This window comes from Idiotropiscis lumnitzeri, chromosome 10, assembly GCF_059441095.1.
Source record: "Idiotropiscis lumnitzeri isolate Australia: NSW breed Sydney's pygmy pipehorse chromosome 10, RoL_Ilum_1.0, whole genome shotgun sequence".
Lineage (NCBI taxonomy): Eukaryota > Metazoa > Chordata > Actinopteri > Syngnathiformes > Syngnathidae > Idiotropiscis > Idiotropiscis lumnitzeri.
In genome coordinates, this window is record NC_142400.1 from 10,133,984 (window position 1) to 10,157,142 (window position 23,159).

Genomic DNA, 23,159 nt, shown 5'->3' on the forward strand with positions numbered 1-23,159 from the left:
ATGCGTGTGTGTGTGTGCAAGAAAATCCATTGTCATAGATTTTGTTTCCTTAAAAAAAAACCTTCTTTTGAATAGTTGGTAGTCAAACTTTGTGCAGATTCCATCACAATCATACTTAGACAGTGGCACCTTGACACATAAATGTCATTTTTAAGTGCTTGTTAGTCACCCTACCCATATGGTCAAATAATTTTTCCCTATACAAATGAATGAAAATACCTTCATCCAGTCCAGTACTCCAAAAAACAAAACTAAGTTTTTGTCTTGTGTTTTTTTTAAATAAGAAAAGTAGCACTCTATAATATTGTACTTGATTAAAACTTACTATATAATTCAAAAGAATGTAAAGTTTTAAACATGTTTGTGCATCATGATAATCCAATGGACATTGCGCTGCTCTTCCTAGTGTGCACCTTGGTCACCAGAGGGGAGGATAATACATATTTAAAATGTAGATTTGACAATTAAGATCAGAAGATGACCACGCAACAAAGTAAGTAATTATTTTTTTGTTTAAGGATAAAGTATATGCTCCCATGAGTATTGTTGCAAGCTCTTTATGCCAATGTTGCCACGACTTTTTTTTCAAATATAAGTCATTTAAATGTTTATAATTACAACAACATTAATGCTAGACTCATTAGGCTGTCTGTGGCGTTGACCAGTATGTGTTGGCTTCAAGCTAAGCCAAAATTGCATAGTTTTGTCAACCATCACAATTTGACATTCCCTTTATTTTTAATTTTGAAGTAAACGTCAACTTGGATGTCATGATTTGTATTTGTTATTTTTGGTTTAGTATTTGGTTTCATGTTTTGGCCTTGTTCATGTGTCTTGTCTTGTCTATTGTGTCCACCTGTGCTCGTTTACCCAAGCCCTAGTGTTAACCAATCCGGTCCTTCCAACCCTCCATGTCTTGTCCAGGTGCTCCTCGTTGTCTCGTCAATTTGTGTGTATTTAGTTCCCTGGTTGCTTTCAGTTCTTGTTGGTTCATTGTCATTTTAAGTGTCGCTTGTCCCTGTCGCTTGTCCCGGTTGCCTGTCCCTGTTGCCAGTTCCTGTCGCCTCTCCCTGTAGTTGGTTTCCTGTCGTTAAGTTTTTCCAAGTTCCTTGTTTGCCTTAGTTTTCTGTTTAATAAATGCCCTTTAAGTTACCCCTGCCTGGCTTCCCTGCGTTTGGGTCCTCACCTTCCTCAACCCTGACAGAATGAACCAACCCGAACTGGACCCAGCAGGAAGCTCACGGCGACGAGTTCGCCGTCGCCGCTCAAGCTGGTACCCCCCTCAGCCTGCCGACCAACCCCTTCGTGTGAGTTCCATCTGTTCCGCCAAGCCATTTTGCCACTCTTCTTCGTCTCGTGTTAACATCCTTGATTACGACACCATTTTGTCCCCCCATGTTTTTGTTAATTCAGATTTAGATGATGACCCCTATTTTCAGTTGTCTGATTCAGAGTTTGACCCAGATTTTGATTTTTCTCCTGAGTTTTCTTCTCCCAGTCAGTTTTTGTCACGGTTTCCTTACGAGTCCTTTGAGTCCACCCCTGAATCACACCCATCAGACCTTTACTTGGGCACCCGGTTGGCCATCTATCCTGGACCTCCGCGGGGTGGTCAACGACGGCGCCCAAGTAAAGGATCTGCCACCTCTCGTAATAACACCCACTTTTTACACCCTGAGTCACGTTTTTCCGATTCACTTAGTTCACCTCGTCCGTCTGTTTCTGTACCTCGTCCACAGTCGGTTTCTGCACCACCTTCTGTTCGACCCACGTTTTGTAGCGCACGTTCACCAGCCCCTGTAGTCCCGGTCCCTCGTCCACAGTCGTTTTCTGCACCACCATCCGTTCGACCCACGTTTTGTAGCGCACGTTCACCAGCCCCTGTAGTCCCGGTCCCTCGTGTCCTTCGCGTCTCCCGTTCCCCTGAATTCCTATGGCGGCAGGCTGATAGGGATCAGGTCCCCGACCCGGTTCCTCACGAGCTGCAGCCTCCCGACCGAGCTGCTTGCAAGCTGCAGCCTCCCGTCCCGGCTCCTCGCCAGCTGCAGCCTCCCGTCCCGGCTCCTCGCCAGCTGCAGCCTCCCGTCCCGGCTCCTCGCCAGCTGCAGCCTCCCGTCCCGGCTCCTCGCCAGCTGCAGCCTCCCGTCCCGGCTCCTCGCCAGCTGCAGCCTCCCGTCCCGGCTCCTCGCCAGCTGCAGCCTCCCGTCCCGGCTCCTCGCCAGCTAGAACCTCCCGTCCCGGCTCCTCGCCAGCTGCAGCGTCCCGTCCCGGCTCCTCGCCAGCTGCAGCAAACCACGCATCCTCCAGAGTCCCACTCGGGCTCACCGCCAGCTGCAGAACCCCGTTCCGGCTCCTCGACAGCTGATGAGCCCCGTCCCGGCTCCCCGCCAGCTGCTGAGCCCCGTTCCGGCTCCCCGCCAGCTGCTGAGCCCCGTTCCGGCTCCTCGCCAGCGGATGAGCCCCGTTCCGGCTCCCCGCCAGCGTATGAGCCCCGTTCCGGCTCCCCGCCAGCGGATGAGTCCCGTTCCGGCTCCCCGCCAGCTGATAAGCCCCGTCCCGGTTCCCCCCGAGCTGCTGGGGCCCGTTCTGGCCTCCCGAGAGCTGCTGACCCCCGTTCCGGCGCCTCGCCAGCGCTTCAAGTCCCTGTTCCGGCGGAGCACGGCCTGCGTCCGCCACCAGTCCCTGTTCCGGCGGAGCACGCCCTGCGTCCGCCACCAGTCCCTGTTCCGGCGGAGCACGCCCTGCGTCCGCCACCAGTCCCTGTTCCGGCGGAGCACGCCCTGCGTCCGCCACAAGTCCCTGTTCCGGCGGAGCACGCCCTGCGTCCGCCACAAGTCCCTGTTCCGGCGGAGCACGCCCTGCGTCCGTCACAAGTCCCTGTTCCGGCGGAGCACGCCCTGCGCCCGCCACAAGTCCCTGTTCCGGCGGAGCACGCCCTGCGTCCGCCACAAGTCCCTGTTCCGGCGGAGCACGCCCTGCGTCCGCCACAAGTCCCTGTTCCGGCGGAGCACGCCCTGCGTCCGCCACAAGTCCCTGTTCCGGCGGAGCACGCCCTGCGTCCGCCACCAGTCCCTGTTCCGGCGGAGCACGCCCTGCGTCCGCCACCAGTCCCGTTTCCGGCGGAGCACGCCCTGCGTCCGCCACCAGTCCCTGTTCCGGCGGAGCACGCCCTGCGTCCGTCACCAGTCCCTGTTCCGGCGGAGCACGCCCTGCGTCCGCCACAAGTCCCTGTTCCGGCGGAGCACGCCCTGCGTCCGCCACAAGTCCCTGTTCCGGCGGAGCACGCCCTGCGTCCGCCACAAGTCCCTGTTCCGGCGGAGCACGCCCTGCGTCCGCCACAAGTCCCTGTTCCGGCGGAGCACGCCCTGCGTCCGCCACCAGTCCCTGTTCCGGCGGAGCACGTTCTGCGTCCGCCACCAGTCCTTGTCCCCGTTGCGCCCGTCCCGCCGCCGCTTCTCGTCTCTGCCTCGGCGCCGCCCGCCGACCCGCCGCCGCGTCTCGTCTCTGCCTCGGCGCCACCCGACCCGCAGCCGCCTTTCGTCTTGCCCTCGGCGCGACACTCCATGCGGCTGCAATGTCCTCCCGGACGCCCGCCTGAATGGCCACGGCTAGACTCGTTGATCTGGCCTCCCGGACGCCCGCCTGAAGGGCCACGGCTAGACTCGCTGGTTTGGCCTCCCGGACGCCCGCCTGACCAGCCTTGATTGCGGACTGTGGTCCCGCCTCCTGGCCCCCTTCCGCCCACCCTGATTTTGGACAATTTTCTTTTTTGTGTTTGGGACGTCTGGGATCCGTCCCTTAAGGGGGGGGTACTGTCATGATTTGTATTTGTTATTTTTGGTTTAGTATTTGGTTTCATGTTTTGGCCTTGTTCATGTGTCTTGTCTTGTCTATTGTGTCCACCTGTGCTCGTTTACCCAAGCCCTAGTGTTAACCAATCCGGTCCTTCCAACCCTCCATGTCTTGTCCAGGTGCTCCTCGTTGTCTCGTCAATTTGTGTGTATTTAGTTCCCTGGTTGCTTTCAGTTCTTGTTGGTTCATTGTCATTTTAAGTGTCGCTTGTCCCTGTCGCTTGTCCCGGTTGCCTGTCCCTGTTGCCAGTTCCTGTCGCCTCTCCCTGTAGTTGGTTTCCTGTCGTTAAGTTTTTCCAAGTTCCTTGTTTGCCTTAGTTTTCTGTTTAATAAATGCCCTTTAAGTTACCCCTGCCTGGCTTCCCTGCGTTTGGGTCCTCACCTTCCTCAACCCTGACATTGGAGTGGCAATGAACAGCTTCAAGCAAGCATTTTGCCTCTTTTCGGTAAAATTGGTCACTCTCTGTAAACATCTGCTTGTTGTGACGTTTGCTGCTACCATAGCTAGGATTTTTTTTTTTGCTTGCAACTCAGAACAAAACAAAAAAATCTGTCAAGCGCAACTCGTATATCAAAAAACTTGTAAGACAGGTCAATCGTAAATTGAGGCGCCACTGTACTTTTATGTAGTGAAGCACACGCGCGTGTGCGTGCACACCAGCGTGTGTGTGTATGTGTGCGTGTGCGTGTGTGCTACAAACATATCGTGATTTTTAATTGAAGTTGATTTAATTTTTTTTCAAACAAGATGGACATGAGATGCGTATTAATCATAATTTATTTTGACTCAACGTGACAGTGTAGCACAAAGAGTAAACAAAATGGCTGTGTGATTAAAACCATATGAATGTCAGCTCATCAGCTTCATCATTTTAAATATGAAAATAAAGAGCTCCAAATCATTTCTCTGGCTTCAGATTATGCCATTGCGCTATTTTCCAAACAATTTATGAAAAATAATGTAAACAAAATATCTAAGAGTTCATTTGAATTTGAAAATTAGGTTAATAATATGAAAAACAGATTTTCACTTCCCTTCGTTTCAATTTTAGAAGAAGCTGGAGCTTTTAATTAATTCCCAAGTATATTGTTGCTCATTAAAAAAGTTTTGCGGGAACCACAATGATGCACGTATACTTAATTCAAAGAAGGCATTACACTGCGAAAAAGCCAATAAACTCGCACCCTCACTGCTGTGATTTTTATTGGCAATAAAATTTAATTAGAGAGCCGAGAAAAGTCGTAGCTTTTGCCCTCCTTGACTCGAAGAAGGCAAATCTCACGCAAATTGTCTTTTTCTTTCTTTGAACATCCAGAAACTTCAACTTCTCAGAATATTGGGAAATATTACGGGTTTTTTTGTTGGGGTGAGACCTTTGAAAAGATGTTTTATAGTAAGCATAAAAAACATTTTAAAACAAATAATTGCAATCAGTGTGACAATATATTTCCAGTAAACAAATATCATTTTTGACAATGTCTTCTTTATTTATCTAATTTATATATTTGTCTGTATTATTGTTGTATTGCACTGGAGAGGGGAGCCCTCTAATCTCGTTGCACACTTGAGTACAATGACAATAAAGGGATTTCTATTCTATTCTATTCTATTCTTCAAACATAATTGAATATCAAAAGTCGCTGTAATAAGATATAGATCTTGTTTTTCTTAACTTACCTTATTTATGTCATTTATTAATTAAATAACCCCCTTGAGAGTAAACAATTTATAGAGAAATAATTAATTGAACTAAAACCGTTTCAATAGCTCAGATTGTGCAAATCCATAGTTGTGAATGTTTCTGACAAAAACTCCAAAGTTTCAGGTGATAAAGTTTGTTCACTTTGAGTTGAATTGGACCAGTTTGGCGAAAACGAGGAGCTGCGCGAGTAAAGTTCCCGCGAAGAGTCGTCCATGCCCGAGGAGTGAACATTGTCCGGGCCTATTGTGAGCGCACAGATGGGAGCCGTGGGAGTGCCGGTCGGAGGATGTTTCACATTTTTCTCACTTGTGCACAAAGTCGAATGACTGTCGCCATTGTGGCTATTGAGACAGTGTTGTGAATTGAAAGTATTTTGCTGGAAATACCTCTCCCCCTTGGCAGGGAGCGCCCGTGCCTCCTCTTCCAAAAAGTTCTCCTTCGCGTATTTGTTTTCGCTCTCGCGGTTCTCTTTGCAGTGAGTCTGCCTTTTGTGCTTCATCCTGCGGTTCTGGAACCACACTTTCACTTGCTTCTCGCTTAAATCCAACGAAGAGGCTATCTCCAGTCGCCTGGGTCTGCACAGGTACTTGTTGAAGTGGAACTCTTTTTCCAGCTCCAAAAGTTGCGTGTTGGTGTACGCCGTCCTCAGCCTCCTGCAGGACGCCGCGGGACAATCGCCCTCAGTTATTAACTCTGGTGAAGCTGAAATAAAAAGGATAAATAAGTAAAATTGTGACCTGGAGAATGTGCATGAGGTGAAAGTTGCAGTGATGCAACAGATTGATGACAGACGTGCGGAGATTAATACCAGATGTACAACCCATCACTATTTAAAGACATGATTTAAAGTCCAAATCCTGCATGGTTGAAAAAAAGGCGCCCAAGTAAGGCCTGTCATGCATGCGTGCAGATAACATGGAAGTTATTAACATGGGAGTTATCAATCATTTTGTCTTGCCTTGCAGTGGAGGAGAGCCTGCGGGAGTCTGCTGCCTCTTGGTGCTTTTCTTCTCCTTCATCCACGCGTACTGCGCCGCAGCGGATGGTGCTTCGGCGTGTTGTGGACTTCTAGAACCCCTCGTCGGCTGGTCCGGACGAGGGGGAGGAGAAATCAGCGTCGAGGTGTTGATTGATGCAATCTGGAAGGCATCGCGGTCGTGGAGGGATGTCAGGCACTCAGCGAGCGACGGCTTGCTGTTGATAAAACCACTTTCGAGGCCAAATGCGTAATTCATCTCCTCCTCCTCCTCCTCCTCCCTCTCATCAGTTGCGGATATGCCGCATTTGGGAGATAAGACATTTAAAAGTAGTGAAATTAATTAGACTGCTAAAGAGGACCGAGTCGTTAGGGGACTTCTATAATCCGTGAACTGTTGCTTTCCAGCGGACATGGCTCGGAATCAGAGCGTGCGGCTTGTCACATGATTGCCTCTGCCCAATGACAATTTAGCGTTTTCAATCAAACGAGGCCACTGTCCGTCCTCGTGATTGATCGAGAGAGCGAGAGAGAGAGAGTGAGAGAGAGAGAGTGAGAGAGAGTCAGCGGGAGAGAAGGGTGGGTGGGTGTATTGGAAGGCGGGTAACGCCTCATCCCGCACGTAGAGGCTTCTCTATTTACACACCACCCAAACAGAAAAGCGTTAAGGAAAATAAAACGTCCACGCAGACGCCTGCACGCTCAACGTGACATCACTGTTTGCCCAGTGTCTCTGGACATGCAGATAATAGTAGACAAACAGACAGACAGCAGTCAGAAGGGAAAAACACAAAAACACACACCACAGACACGTATATATATATATATATATATATATATATATATATATATATATATAGATATATATATGAAAACAATGCGAAAATGTGCGCGCGCGCGAGAGCGAGAGGGAGAGAGAGAGAGAGAGAGAGCAGAAGTCCGAACTAAACAAACGTGGTAAAGTAATAGTTATTGTGGAAATGCGTAGTCTTACAAGAAAAGAAATTTAAAGTCAAAGCGTTCATAAATCAGGACAAATCTGTTAAAAAGTCAATATTTTGCAAAAGAGCTGTGTTGTGTGTTAATAAATGTAGGAAGAATACTAATGTTAAGTTCTTTGAAGCGTAAATATACTGCAAAATGCTTCCAGAAAAACATTTGGCTGCAACATTTTACAAGGAAAAATAATCCCTTCAAAATCTTATTTTAATAATGCAGAAGCACATTTATGCTGTTAATATGACGATTTAACTGTTGTAAAATTTTGAGTTAATTCTTGTAATTCCATAACGATATCCTTGAGTCTTTCCACGTGACCCAAATGTTTCTTAATTGCCACCCCTCCCCGCTTTGTTTTGTGCACTCATAAAGTTGAGTCCTTCCTACAGCGTTTTATCAGTCACGTGACCACCCCACCCCCAGACATAAAGCTAGACGCTAGCCCACGCGTACTCACCCCCCCCCCCCCACACACACAGAAGGTGAAATAACATTAAATGCATTTTGGTGATGTATTTATTTAATATACACAAATCTATATAAATTACATCCAATATCAAGTGCCCTTATAAGAAATATGTATTATCCATCATTTCAGCGTGTGCACCATGTTCTCGTCTTGTAATAATTCACCTCCATACTGTTTGTGTCCGTGCTTTCATAGCAGTGTGGTGTGCCGAAGACTTTATTTAGCCTAGAATAGCTAAGTGCAAGGCAAAGCAAGGAGAAAAATATGCAGGAAGGATGTGAGGGCTGTTTATTGCACGGCTCTAAACAAAGAAGCCTGCATGTGATCAATCTTTCTCGCTCGACGCCGTGACAGCTCCCTGCCCCAAGAACACATAGTTAAAGCATCTAACACTTCCTTACATCAGGTTGTGACCAGCAGAAACACCAAAAGACGATCACTCTGTTCGAGCTGCGCGTAAGGATTAAAACCAAAATAACTGTTGATTTTTATTTTTTATTTTGACGCGGGAAGCAAATTTCTGTCTAAAGACATTTTTGTTTGTTTGTTTTCGTTTGCGACTACCGTGATAACAAAAAAATGAGGACTGGATTCGAAAAGTCTTTCTTCGTGGTTGTTAAAGAATGGAACAGCGTTATATTGCTCGTGGAGGTGAGTGGGTGTTGGCATTCCCATTCAATTTTTTTTTTAAATGCATTCCCATGCGTGCACCCTGGTCGAAAACGATCTATATCACTTACACTAAAGTGCTCCTATCAGTGTATGTATCTAGAGAATGCTATGAATTACACATCGCAATCTAGATTGTGGAGGAAAACAACCCTTGTTATGCAATGATCAAATTTTGCTTACCGGCTATAGTCAACCTACATATGAATTTAAATGCATTAATCAGGTCTATGGACATATATGTTCATTATATGGAACATTTAATATTAGATAACGTACCCCATGCAGTGTTACTGCATGAAGGACTAAATCGTGTAACAGTTGCATTCGAGATTAAATATAACAAGAAAAAATATGTTTCTTTATTCTATATATATATGTGTTTTTTTGCCACATTTCTGCCTGTTCCCAAACACTGGGAGACATCTGAGAAGAAACAAGGCCAAGGTGGCCCACGTCAGGAAAAAAAATATGAACGTGCATATTTTGTACAGTGAGTGTGTGATCTACTTCAGTGGAAAATAAAAATTGCAAACACAACACCAGGGTGTCCCCATTTGTCCATAAGAGCTTTTTACTGGATTATTTACAGGCTTGTTTACAAAGTGTGACATTGTGAGTCGTGATTGAAGTTGTTAGTTACAATAAGGAAATATGTGTTTTTGCAACTTGAACAGCATAATTCAAATCATATTGTGCCTGAGAGGGAAAATAAAATTAGACAGAGGACCATTCAAGATGGAAAACACATTAGGTTCGTGTCGGGGTGCGTGTGTGTGTGTGGGAGGGGGTGTGTGTGTGTGTGTGTGTGTGTGTCAGACAGTTTCCAGTCACTTTAGGGGTTAAGACTTGGTTTTATCACGCTCAATGCTGTTTTTTTTTTAACACTTTTATAATTTTATAATTGTGTGTTATATCAGTGAAATTAAGTGTTCATAGCAAAACACAATAAAATGTAAACAGTGACCCTGTGGTTAAATAAAATCTATTTTTCAAAGTTGTTTACAATTCTGAGTTTTTAGTTTTTAACCCCTCATTGGAATGAATGAAAACACAAATAGTTCCCATGCAAAACTGTCACCATCTATCTCAAATAAAACCAAAATAAAAGAAAATTACTCACCTTTTAATGACGTGTGACGTTGGAGCGACAAGACAGTAAATGAAGAGAGCAAGGTTTGCTGAAAGGATTCATACATTACAATTTTTAAAACAAGAACATCGATGTGGTATGCTTTGGATCCCGAGTTGTTTTTTTTTAATAAACTTACAAAACAACAAATGATGTATACTCACCATTAACTTTGATGACACTTGCCAGTGTAGATGCAGAATTGTCTCGGAGGCAAGTCTCATCACAGACCGAGTCATCACAGAGTCATTCATTATCATAATTGAAGTCAGTCTCTGTTGCTAAATTGCACGGAGCAGCCAGGTCAGAGGGAACCACATTCTTACGCTTACATAAGCTCCATTCCCCGTTGCATGGTTGGAATCACACTTTCCCCCTTTGGCCTCGCTGTTACTGTTTGTCACACATGATGACCCTTTGAGCAACTGTGGGAGGCATATTTCTCCGAAAATTTTAGTTGAACTTCAAATTGCAGCAAATTCCCACCACTGAATTCATACAACTGTTTTGAAAATGGGATTTATTTTATAATGGTCAATGCGACGTGAATCTACTGATGTAGTCGTTCTCAATTTTTATACAAGTACCAACTCAAAAAAAGTGCTGAATATAACCATCGCGCCCAACATTAAAGTATTGCTGTTAGGTATATTTATATCATAAATATATAGTGTAACATTATATTTAATTCATTTAATTAAAATGTATTGTACATAAGGTAATTATAAATTAGATAATATCACGAGTGGTGCCCTTACCGCGCTTTGAGAATCTGTGCACTCATGTGATATTCATTTCAAAATGTCAGACTAAGCCAGTTGGTGTGGGTGGAATTTTGGATCCCTCCCAGAAGTTAGTGGGCACTTCATGGGCTCATGTAGCAAATTTAACGACACAACCACATTGGAGGTACTTAAAGGTGATGGCCAACACATTGCATGTTCAAAACATGTGTTGTACAGCCAAGCACTCTCACAAGGCTTATTCACCTGCAACTATTTTACTCCCTGTCATGCAGTACGTATCTCTGCTGATTTAAATAACGTTTTTGTGAATGTTGTTCTGAAGCGAATACATAGCTGCATCAGGTATGAAGCTAAACAAACATTGGATGAAAATGCCATATAAGTCCAGCAAGTAAGCGCAATTTCAACTTTGGCTTTGATCAGAGCGGATGACAAGAATCGTACTGTAGATAAATGGACTCCCATGTGTCCGAGACATGACTCCCACTTGCAGGATCTCTCAGGGCTGCTGTCAAAGAGCTCTGATGAATTGGGCAGGGGCCGAAAAGGTCATCGCAAGTGACATCTTGGTGAATTTTGTACTGTTTTCTTTTTTCTTTCGGCATAGGTCCTCCGAGAAAGGGCAGTGCCAGAAACACTTAACAAATGTATAAATGATGATGATTTAATGTTAATCTTCAACCCCACCACGCTACATCAAGATGTACTGTACAGTAGAGGGGCTTTTGGGAGGGGCTGATGGCAGGAGTGGCAAATTTTGACACCATGTTTATCGCATGCAAGTATGTGCTTTGTGATTCTCATATAATTTCAGCTGTACAATTATTTGATATTTCCTGAGGATATCCAATACACATTGTATTGAAAAATATTTCCAAAGATAGTAATGTTCAGTTTTGGTTAACACCGTTATTCAATGATATGTTTGCAATTTTTTAATTGTAGCAAGAAAAATTAAGTAACAACATTTTCTTTCACTGACCACATGAAAAGTTGTGATGGGCCAGATCAGGCCCTCGCACCTTGAGTTTGACACCTGTAATTTCAAAGATAATTTCTAAAATAAAAAAAAGTTATAAAGTGACAATTTATGATTTCATGAAGCTTTGCACCCACCTGTTGCTATTCACACAGCACAATAATAACTTTGTATTTCGCTAAACACATTTTTAGATTACACACTGAGTAGAAAAAAAATATGAGTAAATTCCGAACAGATCATCATGACTTACTTTTTGTGACATTCTATTTTAATGTCAAATTATTGTTTTTTTTTTTTTTATCAGACTGTCTCCAGAATCATACAGTCACGTCCCAGTTATGAGGGTGTGCATACTTATGCAACAACATAAAACAGTTGTTTATTTCTACTTTTCTCAGGAAATGTACTTTTTTTTTTTTTTACTTGAATTGAGTTGTCTAGGTTATAGGTCACTGATGGGAACAGTATAAACGATTTATCGTGGGCTCCATATCACAAAAAACAGGCTATTCAACAAGGTGGGCAGACTTTTTATATCCACTGTGGGATTTTCGTGCATGCGCCCCTCAAAGAAAAAGGTTTGCACACCCCTGCTCCAAATGCGTTTCAGGCCGAATTCTGTCGAGTCCAAGATGTTTTCCATCAAGCAGGAAAACGTAACCAATCCTAGTGAGCCGCTGCCGCCACCTACCGGCTGTTTCAACGCAACGTGACAAAGCGGAACCCAAAACAAAGTGTCTTCTTTTAACTACGCTAAAATACATTGAACAAATTTAAAGCCATACACCCACTGACATTATATAATTTACATTACTTTCATCGCAAATGTAGATAGTGTATTGTGAATTTGCTAGAGGTGTGTGTGCGTGTGTGTGCGTGTGGGTGTGTGTGAGTGAGTGTGTGTTAGCTCTGCGGCACCAATACAAAAACCAAACAAGGGGAGAAAGAATGAATGGAAGTTACTGCACCGCCAATGTCTAATTGTTAGAAGATGGTTGTAAAGTAATTAGACGGGTCTTCTGATCCCCCAGTTCGTGTGCGTGTGCGGGTGCGAGCGTGTGTGCGTGTGCGTGGGAGTGTGTGTGTCTGTGTGTGTGAGTGTGTCTGTCTGTCGGCAGCCTATCTTCCAGCGATCTTCCATATTCGGCAGAGGCTCATTGGAAATGTGTACTTTACTGCTGTCACACAGTCTCGACATGCTTTGCTCTTTTCACACCTTATAAACAGTCCACAACGCGATTGCCGCCATTGCGCTTTATGGCGTCGGGCACATCATCGCCGCAGGGCGTTTAAAGGCCCAGACAACAAATAACACGCTGGGATCAAACCAAATTAATTTTTACACGTAATTACATTTGTAATAAATTATAGTGTCACATGTCCCAAATTTTGTATCGTTCCATGTCTGACCCCTGAAGATATTCCATCAGAATTGGAAACAACGTGATATATTTTTTTGCACTTTAAACAACGCAATAGCTTTTTTTAAATTATCATTATTTTTAGTATTATTATCAGAATAATAAATAGTTTCTGACTATTGTGCTATTAAATCCCGTGGTAAATAAAAAAATCAACGTATTTCTGTTTTGATTTCTTTTAATACATTCTTTTTTCAGTTCAGTCGGGTAATTATTAATAGAAATAATTAAAATACGTCTTTGGGCGAACAAAACAATACATTATAAGAGCAGTCAATTTTGGTTGACTATTGTACATTTTTTAAAAATACATTGCATTAAGCCTAATAATAATAATAATAATAATAATAATAATAATAATAATACAAAATTGCATTTCTCTACGTACTGTTAAAAAAGAACCTACGACAATTTTTGTTGAATGTGCATTTTGCTTTCACAATAAGAGGACACCAAAAGAGCATCTACAAAATAATAATTAATGTAAACATTGCAAATAGGTAGCTGAAAAACATTCAGGTAGTCGAGTATTTTTTTTCATGCATTTAAAAAACACAACAAATCGTCTAGTTCACTTTACCAAATACACATGAGAGAGACGAAATAAACATCCACCATTAATTAACAATACAAACTATTGACGACAACGTGTGTAACAGTTGAGAATAATAAGGACAGACTCCCTAGGCCCCCCACCCACCCATCTCACAGCTCGAATCGGTATTATTACTTAACTGTCTCTCCGCCGGTCTTTGTTGTCTTTCTTCATCTTCATCCTGCGGTTTTGGAACCAGATTTTCACTTGTCTCTCGGTTAGATTGAGCAATCTGGCCACCTCGTATCTGCGGTCCCGCGGTAGGTACATGTTGTACAGAAACTCCTTCTCCAGTTCCAGGATTTGGTGCTTTGTGTAGGGGCAGCGCTTCTTTCTGGTGGGCTTCGCGTGCAGCCAGTTGGTCGACGGGTTGTCTGCGCGCACAAGACATCGAACTGAAGTTCATGTTGCTTTTTATTATTATTTGTTTGCCTCTGAAACGCACTGTGAGGATTTACATTTTATATTAATGGTTCGATATATAAAAGAAAACGAATACGTAATTAAATAAAACGCTGTTGTTGTTTTTTTTTAATTCCATTCGTTTAGGCAGACATTTTAGATTTTTTTTCAAATGCATTTCCATTAGTTTACGCTGTTTTTTTCTTGTCTCAAGTGTTAAATATTAATTGTGCCTCTTATGACGTTTTTTTGTGAGCCCACCCTGTGAAAAGTGCCATAAATTAATAAAATTGCCTTATAGTGATTTAAAAAATAAACTTGCCTTGCAGGTTCCTTCCAAAAATGTATTATGTATTGTAAAAAATAAATAACAGACTCTAAAATCTAAAAGTGGGGAAGATTCTATCTTACACCCCAAGTTCCATTTAGCACAACTGAACAGTGCAAACCACTGGGCTTAAAGGTGAAGGATTCTATATAGCACCACGAAGTTTTTAATATTCAAGAATAATTTATATCTCATTTGATGCAACAGAGAGCACAGGGCAACGATGAAGCATGGATTCTAAAATAATAATTCAATAAACGTATTTAGGTATTATTTCGGACCCCTAGTTTAGAGTGCATTGCGGGGGGGGGGAGAGAGAGAGAGAGAGAGAGTTTAGGTGTGGGGGGTGACGTGTCCTGTTTGATAATTACGAAACACAATGTGACTGGGCCCAACACTAAATTGAGTTGGGCCCATTCTGGCCACCAGCCGACGTTTGGGGACCACTGTGCAATTAGAACGAGCAGCGCACTCCAAGTGGTTTTATTTGTGCAAACGCTGCATTGTGTCTGGGTTCGTATATGCAGTGTCGTTGCAGAGGAATTCAAATGCATTTTACCATCCGTGAGCTACTACAAATGGATTTTGACATCGGGAATCGCGATAAAATATGAATTTTCACATTTCATCCATGGGAAATGTGGTACGTGGTGAACGTCGTGTTTCTGTGTGATGAATTCATTGGAAATTGTGCAGCCTTAACTAATCGTGATGCACAGTGCACAAATCCTCGAATCTATAGGCATACAATTGATTAGCATTGTGTCAGAAGGGAACATGCCAGCTACCATTTAGCATGTTTGCTAAAACTGCAGCAAATTTGAGCCAAGGCCTACCTCAATCCTCTCTCCACTGAATAATAAGAAGACAAAAAGAAATCATATCTTACTGGCGTCCATCTCCCTCCTGTCTGCGGCTGAGGGGCTTTCCACGAGCGGCTTGGACGTGGACGTGCTCTCGCAAGGGACCTCCGCCAGGGCCGCGGCGCTCTCCGCGTCGGACAAAAGAGGGGTGTGCGTCTCCAAAGTTGTGCACTCGCCACTCCCAATGAGGGGCTCGGGTTTGATCTCGTAATGCATGGCGGCCGTCGACGGTAGTCCGGTCAGGCACAGGGGCGCGGACACGGGCTCCAGGGCCCAGGAGCGTGCGAACATGCCATCGCCGTCCCCGCTGCCGGTGTAGTGGTGATGGATGTAAGTCGGAGCGGTGGTGTTGGGCGGGTGCGCCGCGATGGGAGCCCAGGACGCGCCGAAAATAGATGATTTCTGCAAAGGGCACGTTTCCTGTCCGCCATATTCGGCGAGCATCGCCTGCTCCACCCCTGCAGCTGATGGGAATCTCGCCGGCACATCCTCCTGCAGCTCGGGGACAACGCCGGCGTCCGCGTAGTAGCTCAGCGTCGACATGGCAACGGCGATAGCAAAAAGAAAAAGAACCCCCCAAAAAAGAAGAAGAACCACGCCAATCCTGTTATAATCCCGCAAAGTGGCGCAAACGGCGTGTCATTGCGTGATATTGCGCCTCGTCGTGCACCAGCCTGGCCGCTCAATGCAAGTTGGACGCGGTGAGGGTGAGCATTGTCCACGCAAGGATAGGGCGCCCCGAACACGTGACCGTGGGACAGAACAATAAATAATAAATCAGCCTGCTGCTGCTGCTGTGCTGCTGCTTCTGCTGCTCAACTCAACAGCCAGCCTTTTCACCACCATATTTTAATAGCAAATTCCCTCGCCTTTATTGGGACTACCCGAGCTACTAGTATTCGCTTTTATAAGCAATAAACGTTATGATTTTTGTCAAGAGATCTTTATTTATTAATGGAGCACGCCCGTTGGTGCGCTTGTAACGTTTTAAGCTTCCTAGCGAGACGTCCCAACAAATAAATAGGAGTTCATTAACATCTAATAGGGTTATTAATTGGCCTCGGTTAAACACTCACAGGCCTTTAAAGGTTATGTGAACGTTAGTTTGCCGCTGGACCCAAAAATATTTTGAAGTAGTTATGAAGACTTTTTTATACGAAGGAAAAATTAAACATATTCCGAATGAATGAATAAATACAATAAAATAGTTTTACTTTTTAATAAATTAGAAATAACAGAAAACACATTTTTAATGTATTGCATTATGTTATTACTGTTTTAAATATGTGCATTTTCCAGGATATTAAAAATAAATCTTCCGCAAACAAAATGTATATTTTACAAAAAAAAACTGAATATTGATAACGAAAATCTTTTTTTGTTTTGATAGTATAAGAACATTAATACTTTACAACATTTGATTAGTGCACACAGCGCATTTAAATGAGCACTTTAAAAAAATCTATTATAATTATATTAACGCAAGCTCGTGCGTGTTTTACAAAGGCATCGTTTGGATTTATGATAGCAAAACACGTCCAGGCTGCAGGGCCACTTTCCAAGACGCTCAGGCTTGTTGCTCTCTTTGGGCCCATCCAAAAGGAGCGCGCACAGGAAAGTAGGGCGAGGTTATTTGGGTGCCATAACGGCCCCTTTTATCACGGGCAATTGGGGTTGTTTTTCTTAAGGTTACAACCTGGCTGTCTAAGCTAAATATCCCCCAATAAAGCCGGGCTTTTGTGTCCTTTCTGAGGCGCAAAGCAGACGCATCCGGCGTATCCTACGGCGAGGCAACTGGCAGACTGCAATGATCATAACCGAGGCCTTGTCTGTGCTCTCCTCCTCCACCTGGAACCTTCTTCTCTGTAACTAATGCCGATTCAGTTGGTTTTTCTTAGATTGCAGGAGTGAATAAAAAATAAATAAATAAATAAATAAGAACAGCATGGCTAAATGGACGTGACGTCACTGTGCCCAAACCCACAGAGAGGTCTAATTAATACCGAACATTGCTTTTACGCACAACAATAAAACATAATGTGACGCTTGTGGGAGTAATGCGTTTTATTTGCTTGCTGCCAAATTATTAATAAGTACAATGGCTAATGAATAGAAAGTCACTTTTCACAATATGCGTCGAGTTTTTACTGAGGTAATCAAGGCAGTTTCCTGTTGTGGGACGGAAGTCACATATAGCCCAACAACATGAGACTACCTAAACCACTCCACAGCCCCGCTCTCCTCTTCTGCTGCGACACGACTCGAAAAGATGCACTTCAACATAAACTGTAGTGTCCTTAGGAATGACCACATGCAGTTCACATTGGGTCAGTGGAAATGAGATGCATTTCAACATTGGGTTTCCAGAACACGTGCTGGTTAACCATGGGAATCAAACAAAAATGCAATTTTAAAATTGGGTCATTGGGAGTAATTATGCTGATTAAAAAAAAATAAATAGGATTTGTATAGATGGACTTCAACATTGTGCTGATGTGACTTACTATAACATAATCGTGTCACTGGGAATTAAAATCCATTTTAACGTTTTGTCATTGGGACCATTCCAGATGTATTTTATCATTGTGCTATTCGGAATCACAAGAAAAATGGATTTTAACATTTTTTCGCGGAAAGTGATACCATAATATACCAGATGCATTTTAACATTGTGCCATTGCGAAGTGCAATATAAATGTATTTCAACATTTTCTTATTGGGAGATAACAAATGTTTTTTCACATTCAATCAATGGGAGTTAAAATGCATTTTTAAATTGTGACTTTAGGAATTTCCACAAAAGATGGATTTTAACATTTTGTCATTAGAAGTTCTGTTAGAATGGATTTTAACACCCTCATTGGGGATTGAAACAAATTTAGCAGTTTACTAGCAAAGGATGCAATCGCATGGTGCTATGAGTAATTAAAACAAAAGAGGGATTTTCCCATTTTGTGATTGAGAAGTACCATATAGCATATGTCTTGTTACGTTGAATCATTAGAAATTTTTAAATATGCATGTCAACATTGTGTCATCAGGAATGACCATAACATACATTTTAACATGCATGGGGAATTAAAATGCATTTTACTACTGTGTCATTGGGGGTTGCTATAACACGAGCATTTGCATTGCACCATAAAAGTTGATTTCACATTTTTATGTTAATTCCATAACATGCATTTTAAGATGGTGTCATAGAGAATTGAAATGCATTTAAACATTGTGCCAAGAAGGATTTTAACATTGTGTCACATGGGCGTTTCCATGCATTTTACATTGTGTCATTGGGAATTAAAAAGCGTTTAACATTCTGTTATCGGAATCTACTACAACAGATTCAGTTTAACGTTGTGCCATTAGGAATAGTTTTGTACAAATACGTTTTCCTATACCCTGGCAAAATCTTCAAGATACTGCTCTTGAAAGAATGCATGAAAGAGGCAAACATTTATTTTATTTTGATTGGGAATCAAGTTTAACTACAAGGCATTTCCGAAAAGCATATCATTAAATAAAACATAGCTATAAAAAATCACGAAATAGTCCCCGTTCAGTCATAAGTCATATTTTCCTTTAAAAAAAATTCGATAATTTCACAAATTCTGCCAGGGTATGAAAACTAATGAGCACAGCTAGATGGATTTTAACATAGTGTCACTTGGGAGTATAGCGTAACACGCATTTTGACACTGTGTCATTGGGAAGTAAAATGCTTTTTAACAGTGTCATTGGGAGCTACAGTGACAGATGTTGACAGATGTAATAATAATAATAATAATAATAATAATAATAATAATAGTTACAGCTCCAGCTGTTATTAAATGCGCTATATAAATAAAATTGTATTGTTTTGTATTGTATTGGAATAATGATAATAATAAAAAATATCAAATCAAGTTGGAAGCGATTTGAATTCATTTTAATATTGTGCCATTAGGAATTACTATGAAAGATGGATTAATTTTTTTTTCTCATTGGGAATTCGGTGCGGTTTAACATTGTGTTATTCCCAAAATAGTAATCAGTCCCAAAAGGGCCATTGCGTGTTTTTGTCAATGAAATAAAGAATTAACATTTGTAAGGATTGTTTTTTTGTTTATTATTATTATTGTTATTATGTTGACCAGCAAACGTGTGCAAATACTCATTCATTTGTGACTGTAACACCGAGGAGGGATAATTCTACATGCACATAACAATGCTTTCACTATACATTATGTACAAACATTGCGTTCACATTCTGAACATTTCAAACACAACGGTTACAAATGTCATTGTTATAAATACACATCCACGACGATTAAAAGCGGAAATAATAACATTCAATAAGTTAGCCTAGCATAGAAGGTCCTGTTTCTTCTCACAGTCGGCTGGGATGGAGGTGAGTCTCGCGCTAAGTCTCAGGAGAAAGCGAAGTTTCCGGATAGCTCCCGGATCCTGTTCTCCCGGCTCATTTTTTTCAGTTTCATCCTCCTGTTCTGGAACCAGATTTTCACTTGCCTGTCGGTGAGGTGCACGCTGCGGCTGATCTCCAGGCGCCGCTCCCTGGTCAGGTACATGTTGAACAGGAACTCCTTCTCCAGCTCCAGAGTTTGGTGCTTGGTGTACGGACAGCGCTTTTTTCTGCCACTCTTGGCGGTCAGCCAGTTCGCCGGACTCTCCATTTTGCCACGATCTACGAAATAAAATGCACGGTGCAACATGAGGCAACAGGTGTGGACGACCATACAAAACATACGTCATTTTAGAATGGAAAGACGCGTACATCCTGATGTGATTTCCTTATATATGTTCCGACATCTATAAACTATGTATAAATGTGACATAAGTGAACAAAAAAATTAATTATAATACTTTTCACCCACACTAATGAATGTTCTATCATTTTCATGTATGTATGGAAAGGATCCAAAGCATACCACATCATATGTTGCCCTATCCATCCTTACACTTACAAATGTCTCTTACAAGCAAACTTTCTGCAGAAAACACCCATGCATGAAAGCTCATCTTGCATTCAGACATAAAACACAAAAGCCTCCGCACGTATTCTCTGCTGGAAACACTCCAAGCTAAGCCACAAGACTTCTGTCATACAATAGGACTTTGTGTCTGTTTATCTGTCTTGTGGGAGTTGCAAAAAAATGTGACTAGTTTGGGTACTGTTGCAACATAAAACCATTAAGCTCGAAGCCCAGCGTGCATAACTGCGCCTTTGTTATATTCCTAAATACTGTCCTCTGCAAGGCTAGATATTTTGGACTTCTTCGAGTCTTACATGAAAATAAATGTTCCTTGTATTATCCTCACAATGCACATATACATGCATGTCTTTTGTCAAGGCAATGCACCTTTTAAGGGCTTTTCTTCACACTCCACGCCGCAAGCATCTGCAGGCTCCGGGGACGACGAGTCATCGGATGACAGCCGGCTGTCCTCCTCTCTGGCGGGGGCGCAGGGATCGGACGCGGGCGCCTCCTCGTGGCTTTCCCGCTGCCCGGATGAAGCGGCCGGAACGGGTGGAGCCGGCTGCGCGGGCGCACTGGGAGGTCGCTGCGGTGGGAAGTTATTCACGCTCGGCTGGGCATGATGGTAAAGCCTGGAGGAGGCGTAGGTCTGCGACAAGCGGAAGTAGCCGGGGACCGGCACGGTGCTGCCGCCTGTGGGCGGACACGACGCTCCGGAGAAGGAGATGTCCTCAACCGTGGCTCCTTTGGGGCATTTATCAGATTCGTAGAGGCAATAGGCGTTCTCCTCCTTTATGGCGGTGGAGAAGGAGCACTGCTGGGTCAGATGTTGGCCGTTTGGCTGCTCCACTCTGCAGGAGCGAGACGCCTCCAGCCACGTCTCCATGCCTGGTGCGTAGGGTGCGGATGGTGGGTGGATGCCGCTCGGCGCGCTCCCCTCGGTGCGCTTCGCGATCCCCGGGAAGCAAGAGGAACCAGCGGGGAGTCCATAGGAGTATTCCGGGGGCAAATACACGCCGTTGCTGTGGTAATACGAGCCGGCATCGCCCCTCACGTTGATTAGCGAGTCCACAAAAAACGGATTGGCAGCTTGGTTGTTGGAGCATGTCATGGCTGTGCTAGGGTGAAGATCGCCCATTCTGCCCGACATTTCTTGTGCAAAACATTGCTGAATAATTAGCGGGACTCACGCTTCTCACTGTTGCCCGCAGCCAATTAAAAGAGCAGGCGGCTGCAGACTCCTCCCAGTCCGACCAGACTGCTCCACGCGTCGTATATTTCGGTTTAGGTTAAGTCAAGAAAAGTGTTAAAAAAAAAAAAAAAAGTGGGGGGGGGCATGCACAGGGGATTGTGGGTAAAATATTATTTGAATGAGGAGATTTTGAACCGTGAGCACATCCTCGATGCATGCAAGCCGAAGCAGAGTTCAGCAAGTGAGGCAGCTCAAAGCTGCAAACAGTCTTGTACAACGCATTGCTTTATGGTCGCTTTTAAAGCATTGTAAAAAAAATGGGGGGGGGACAGTAAAGGTGCATCACGGTGTGTCATACATCCAAAGGGTCCTCAATGTCTTCCAGATTGACTCTTGACCCCTTTTTATGCAGCGCTCATCATATCTGAAGCTTCCACATGCTACATTTGGCCTCACCAAGCATTTAACGTGTCCTTTTTTTAATGGATGAAAATTCATCGTTCAATGCGTATCGGCTAACGCATTGTGGCTTACGAATGCATATGTGAACACGCAACTATAACTCACATTTTACAACATTCACATTCACAAAAAAACCGACGCAGTTGCATTTTATAGAAAATCCTGAAAAGAACATTAAAATAATATATTATATATATATATATATTATATATATATGTATATATATATGAATATACGACGTGTATTTACATTAACGCTCAAGCAAAATATGATATTAACTGTATACAAATAGCTTACGGCTAGGCCTTCGTTTTAACATTGGCGTAAAAATAGCCTACATATTCTTTATCACCCTTTTAAATATCGAGAATTATTAGGAAACATACTTGTTAAAAACTTTTTACAACTTCCGTTTGCATTTTGTTGTTGACTTTTTTAGGCCCGCAGGCTACACATTTAACTTTATTCGTACGAGTAATTTAGATTCCACAATTTTAATTATTACTTTGTTTTGGTGAATTACGCGGTAAGTTGGCAGTGGATTCAAAAATGCGAACTTCAGTTGAATTCGATTTGCGGGCTGTACGAAAAATGCGCAGAAAAAGCCAAACGAAATGTAACTTTTGTTGATTTTAGTTTTACGTTAAAGACAGCGATAATAATTCACAACGATGTCGACTTTGTTTTAATATGTTGCATTCTATTCTATAACGTAATTTATTTTACATGGTTTGAGAGGTCACAAAACTGAATATCTGAAACAAACTAGTTCAAAGTTTACACCGAGTTATCGTGAAATATTGAGAATTTCTTGGGAAAATATCTCTGATGACTGAAAGGGGAACCATTTCGTCATTTGTATTGTTACATTTTGTGTAACGAATGGATTATTCTCAAACACTTGAAACGTTGTTTAATTTGCACCCAATTAAAAAAATTAAAATAAATTAGTTTTGTTTTTAGTAACCGTCTTACAAATTCAACCAAGGTATGCAAACTTCCCAGCACATTTAAACCATTTTTTTTGTTATCGGGAGTTGTTAAAGCGTCATCTGTGACGTATGATTAGCTTTTGATTTTATCTCTCACATTTTGAAGTTTAGAGTTATTACACGTCTGTTACTAAATTTGATTTGAGTTGCGATACAAATAAATGTCAACAGACTCACATAATGATGATAATATCAAGCTACAACTGATACGGACAACATGTAAATTAACAACACAAACCCAGTGTACTACACAGTGTAATGTTGTTGGGTTTTTTTTGTGGCTGGCTTTTTAAATTAACAATTCGATTCTGTTACCCAGGACATAACTTTTGCACAATCTTGAGCCACAATCAGCATGTTGCAATGAGACAATAATACTTTTATTGCATGATCATATTTTTGAC

The 23,159-nt window shown here is 42.9% G+C and overlaps 3 protein-coding genes across 3 annotated transcripts; all 3 read right to left on the reverse strand.

Annotated features, from left to right (window-relative positions):
- Nucleotides 1–5,503: 5,503 nt before the first annotated feature.
- Nucleotides 5,504–6,789, reverse strand: hoxa2b (homeobox A2b). The gene is made up of 2 exons (XM_088306935.1): nucleotides 6,513–6,789; nucleotides 5,504–6,256 (listed from the first exon to the last, which is right to left on the reverse strand). Exons 1-2 carry the CDS (start codon nucleotides 6,787–6,789, stop codon nucleotides 5,613–5,615), a joined length of 921 nt encoding a protein of 306 aa, XP_088163061.1. The 3' UTR covers nucleotides 5,504–5,612.
- A 6,876-nt stretch (nucleotides 6,790–13,665) lies between these two features.
- hoxa9b (homeobox A9b) lies at nucleotides 13,666–15,679 on the reverse strand. Its single transcript, XM_088307054.1, has 2 exons — nucleotides 15,163–15,679; nucleotides 13,666–13,917 (listed from the first exon to the last, which is right to left on the reverse strand). The coding sequence occupies exons 1-2, from the start codon at nucleotides 15,677–15,679 to the stop codon at nucleotides 13,679–13,681; spliced, it is 756 nt and encodes a 251-aa protein (XP_088163180.1). The 3' UTR covers nucleotides 13,666–13,678.
- A 3,863-nt stretch (nucleotides 15,680–19,542) lies between these two features.
- hoxa10b (homeobox A10b) lies at nucleotides 19,543–21,259 on the reverse strand. Its single transcript, XM_088306982.1, has 2 exons — nucleotides 20,494–21,259; nucleotides 19,543–19,817 (listed from the first exon to the last, which is right to left on the reverse strand). Exons 1-2 carry the CDS (start codon nucleotides 21,257–21,259, stop codon nucleotides 19,543–19,545), a joined length of 1,041 nt encoding a protein of 346 aa, XP_088163108.1.
- Nucleotides 21,260–23,159: the final 1,900 nt, after the last annotated feature.

Coding starts and splice junctions, on each gene's coding strand:
- hoxa2b (XM_088306935.1), bottom strand. CDS start 6,789: ATGAATTACGCATTTGGCCTCGAAAGTGGTTTTATCAACAGCAAGCCG. Junction 6,257..6,512: donor AGGCTCTCCTCCACTGCAAG/GCAAGACAAAAT, acceptor TTTTTATTTCAG/CTTCACCAGAGTTAATAACT.
- hoxa9b (XM_088307054.1), bottom strand. CDS start 15,679: ATGTCGACGCTGAGCTACTACGCGGACGCCGGCGTTGTCCCCGAGCTG. Junction 13,918..15,162: donor CAGGAGGGAGATGGACGCCA/GTAAGATATGAT, acceptor TTGTGCGCGCAG/ACAACCCGTCGACCAACTGG.
- hoxa10b (XM_088306982.1), bottom strand. CDS start 21,259: ATGTCGGGCAGAATGGGCGATCTTCACCCTAGCACAGCCATGACATGC. Junction 19,818..20,493: donor TGAAGAAAAGCCCTTAAAAG/GTGCATTGCCTT, acceptor TTTATTTCGTAG/ATCGTGGCAAAATGGAGAGT.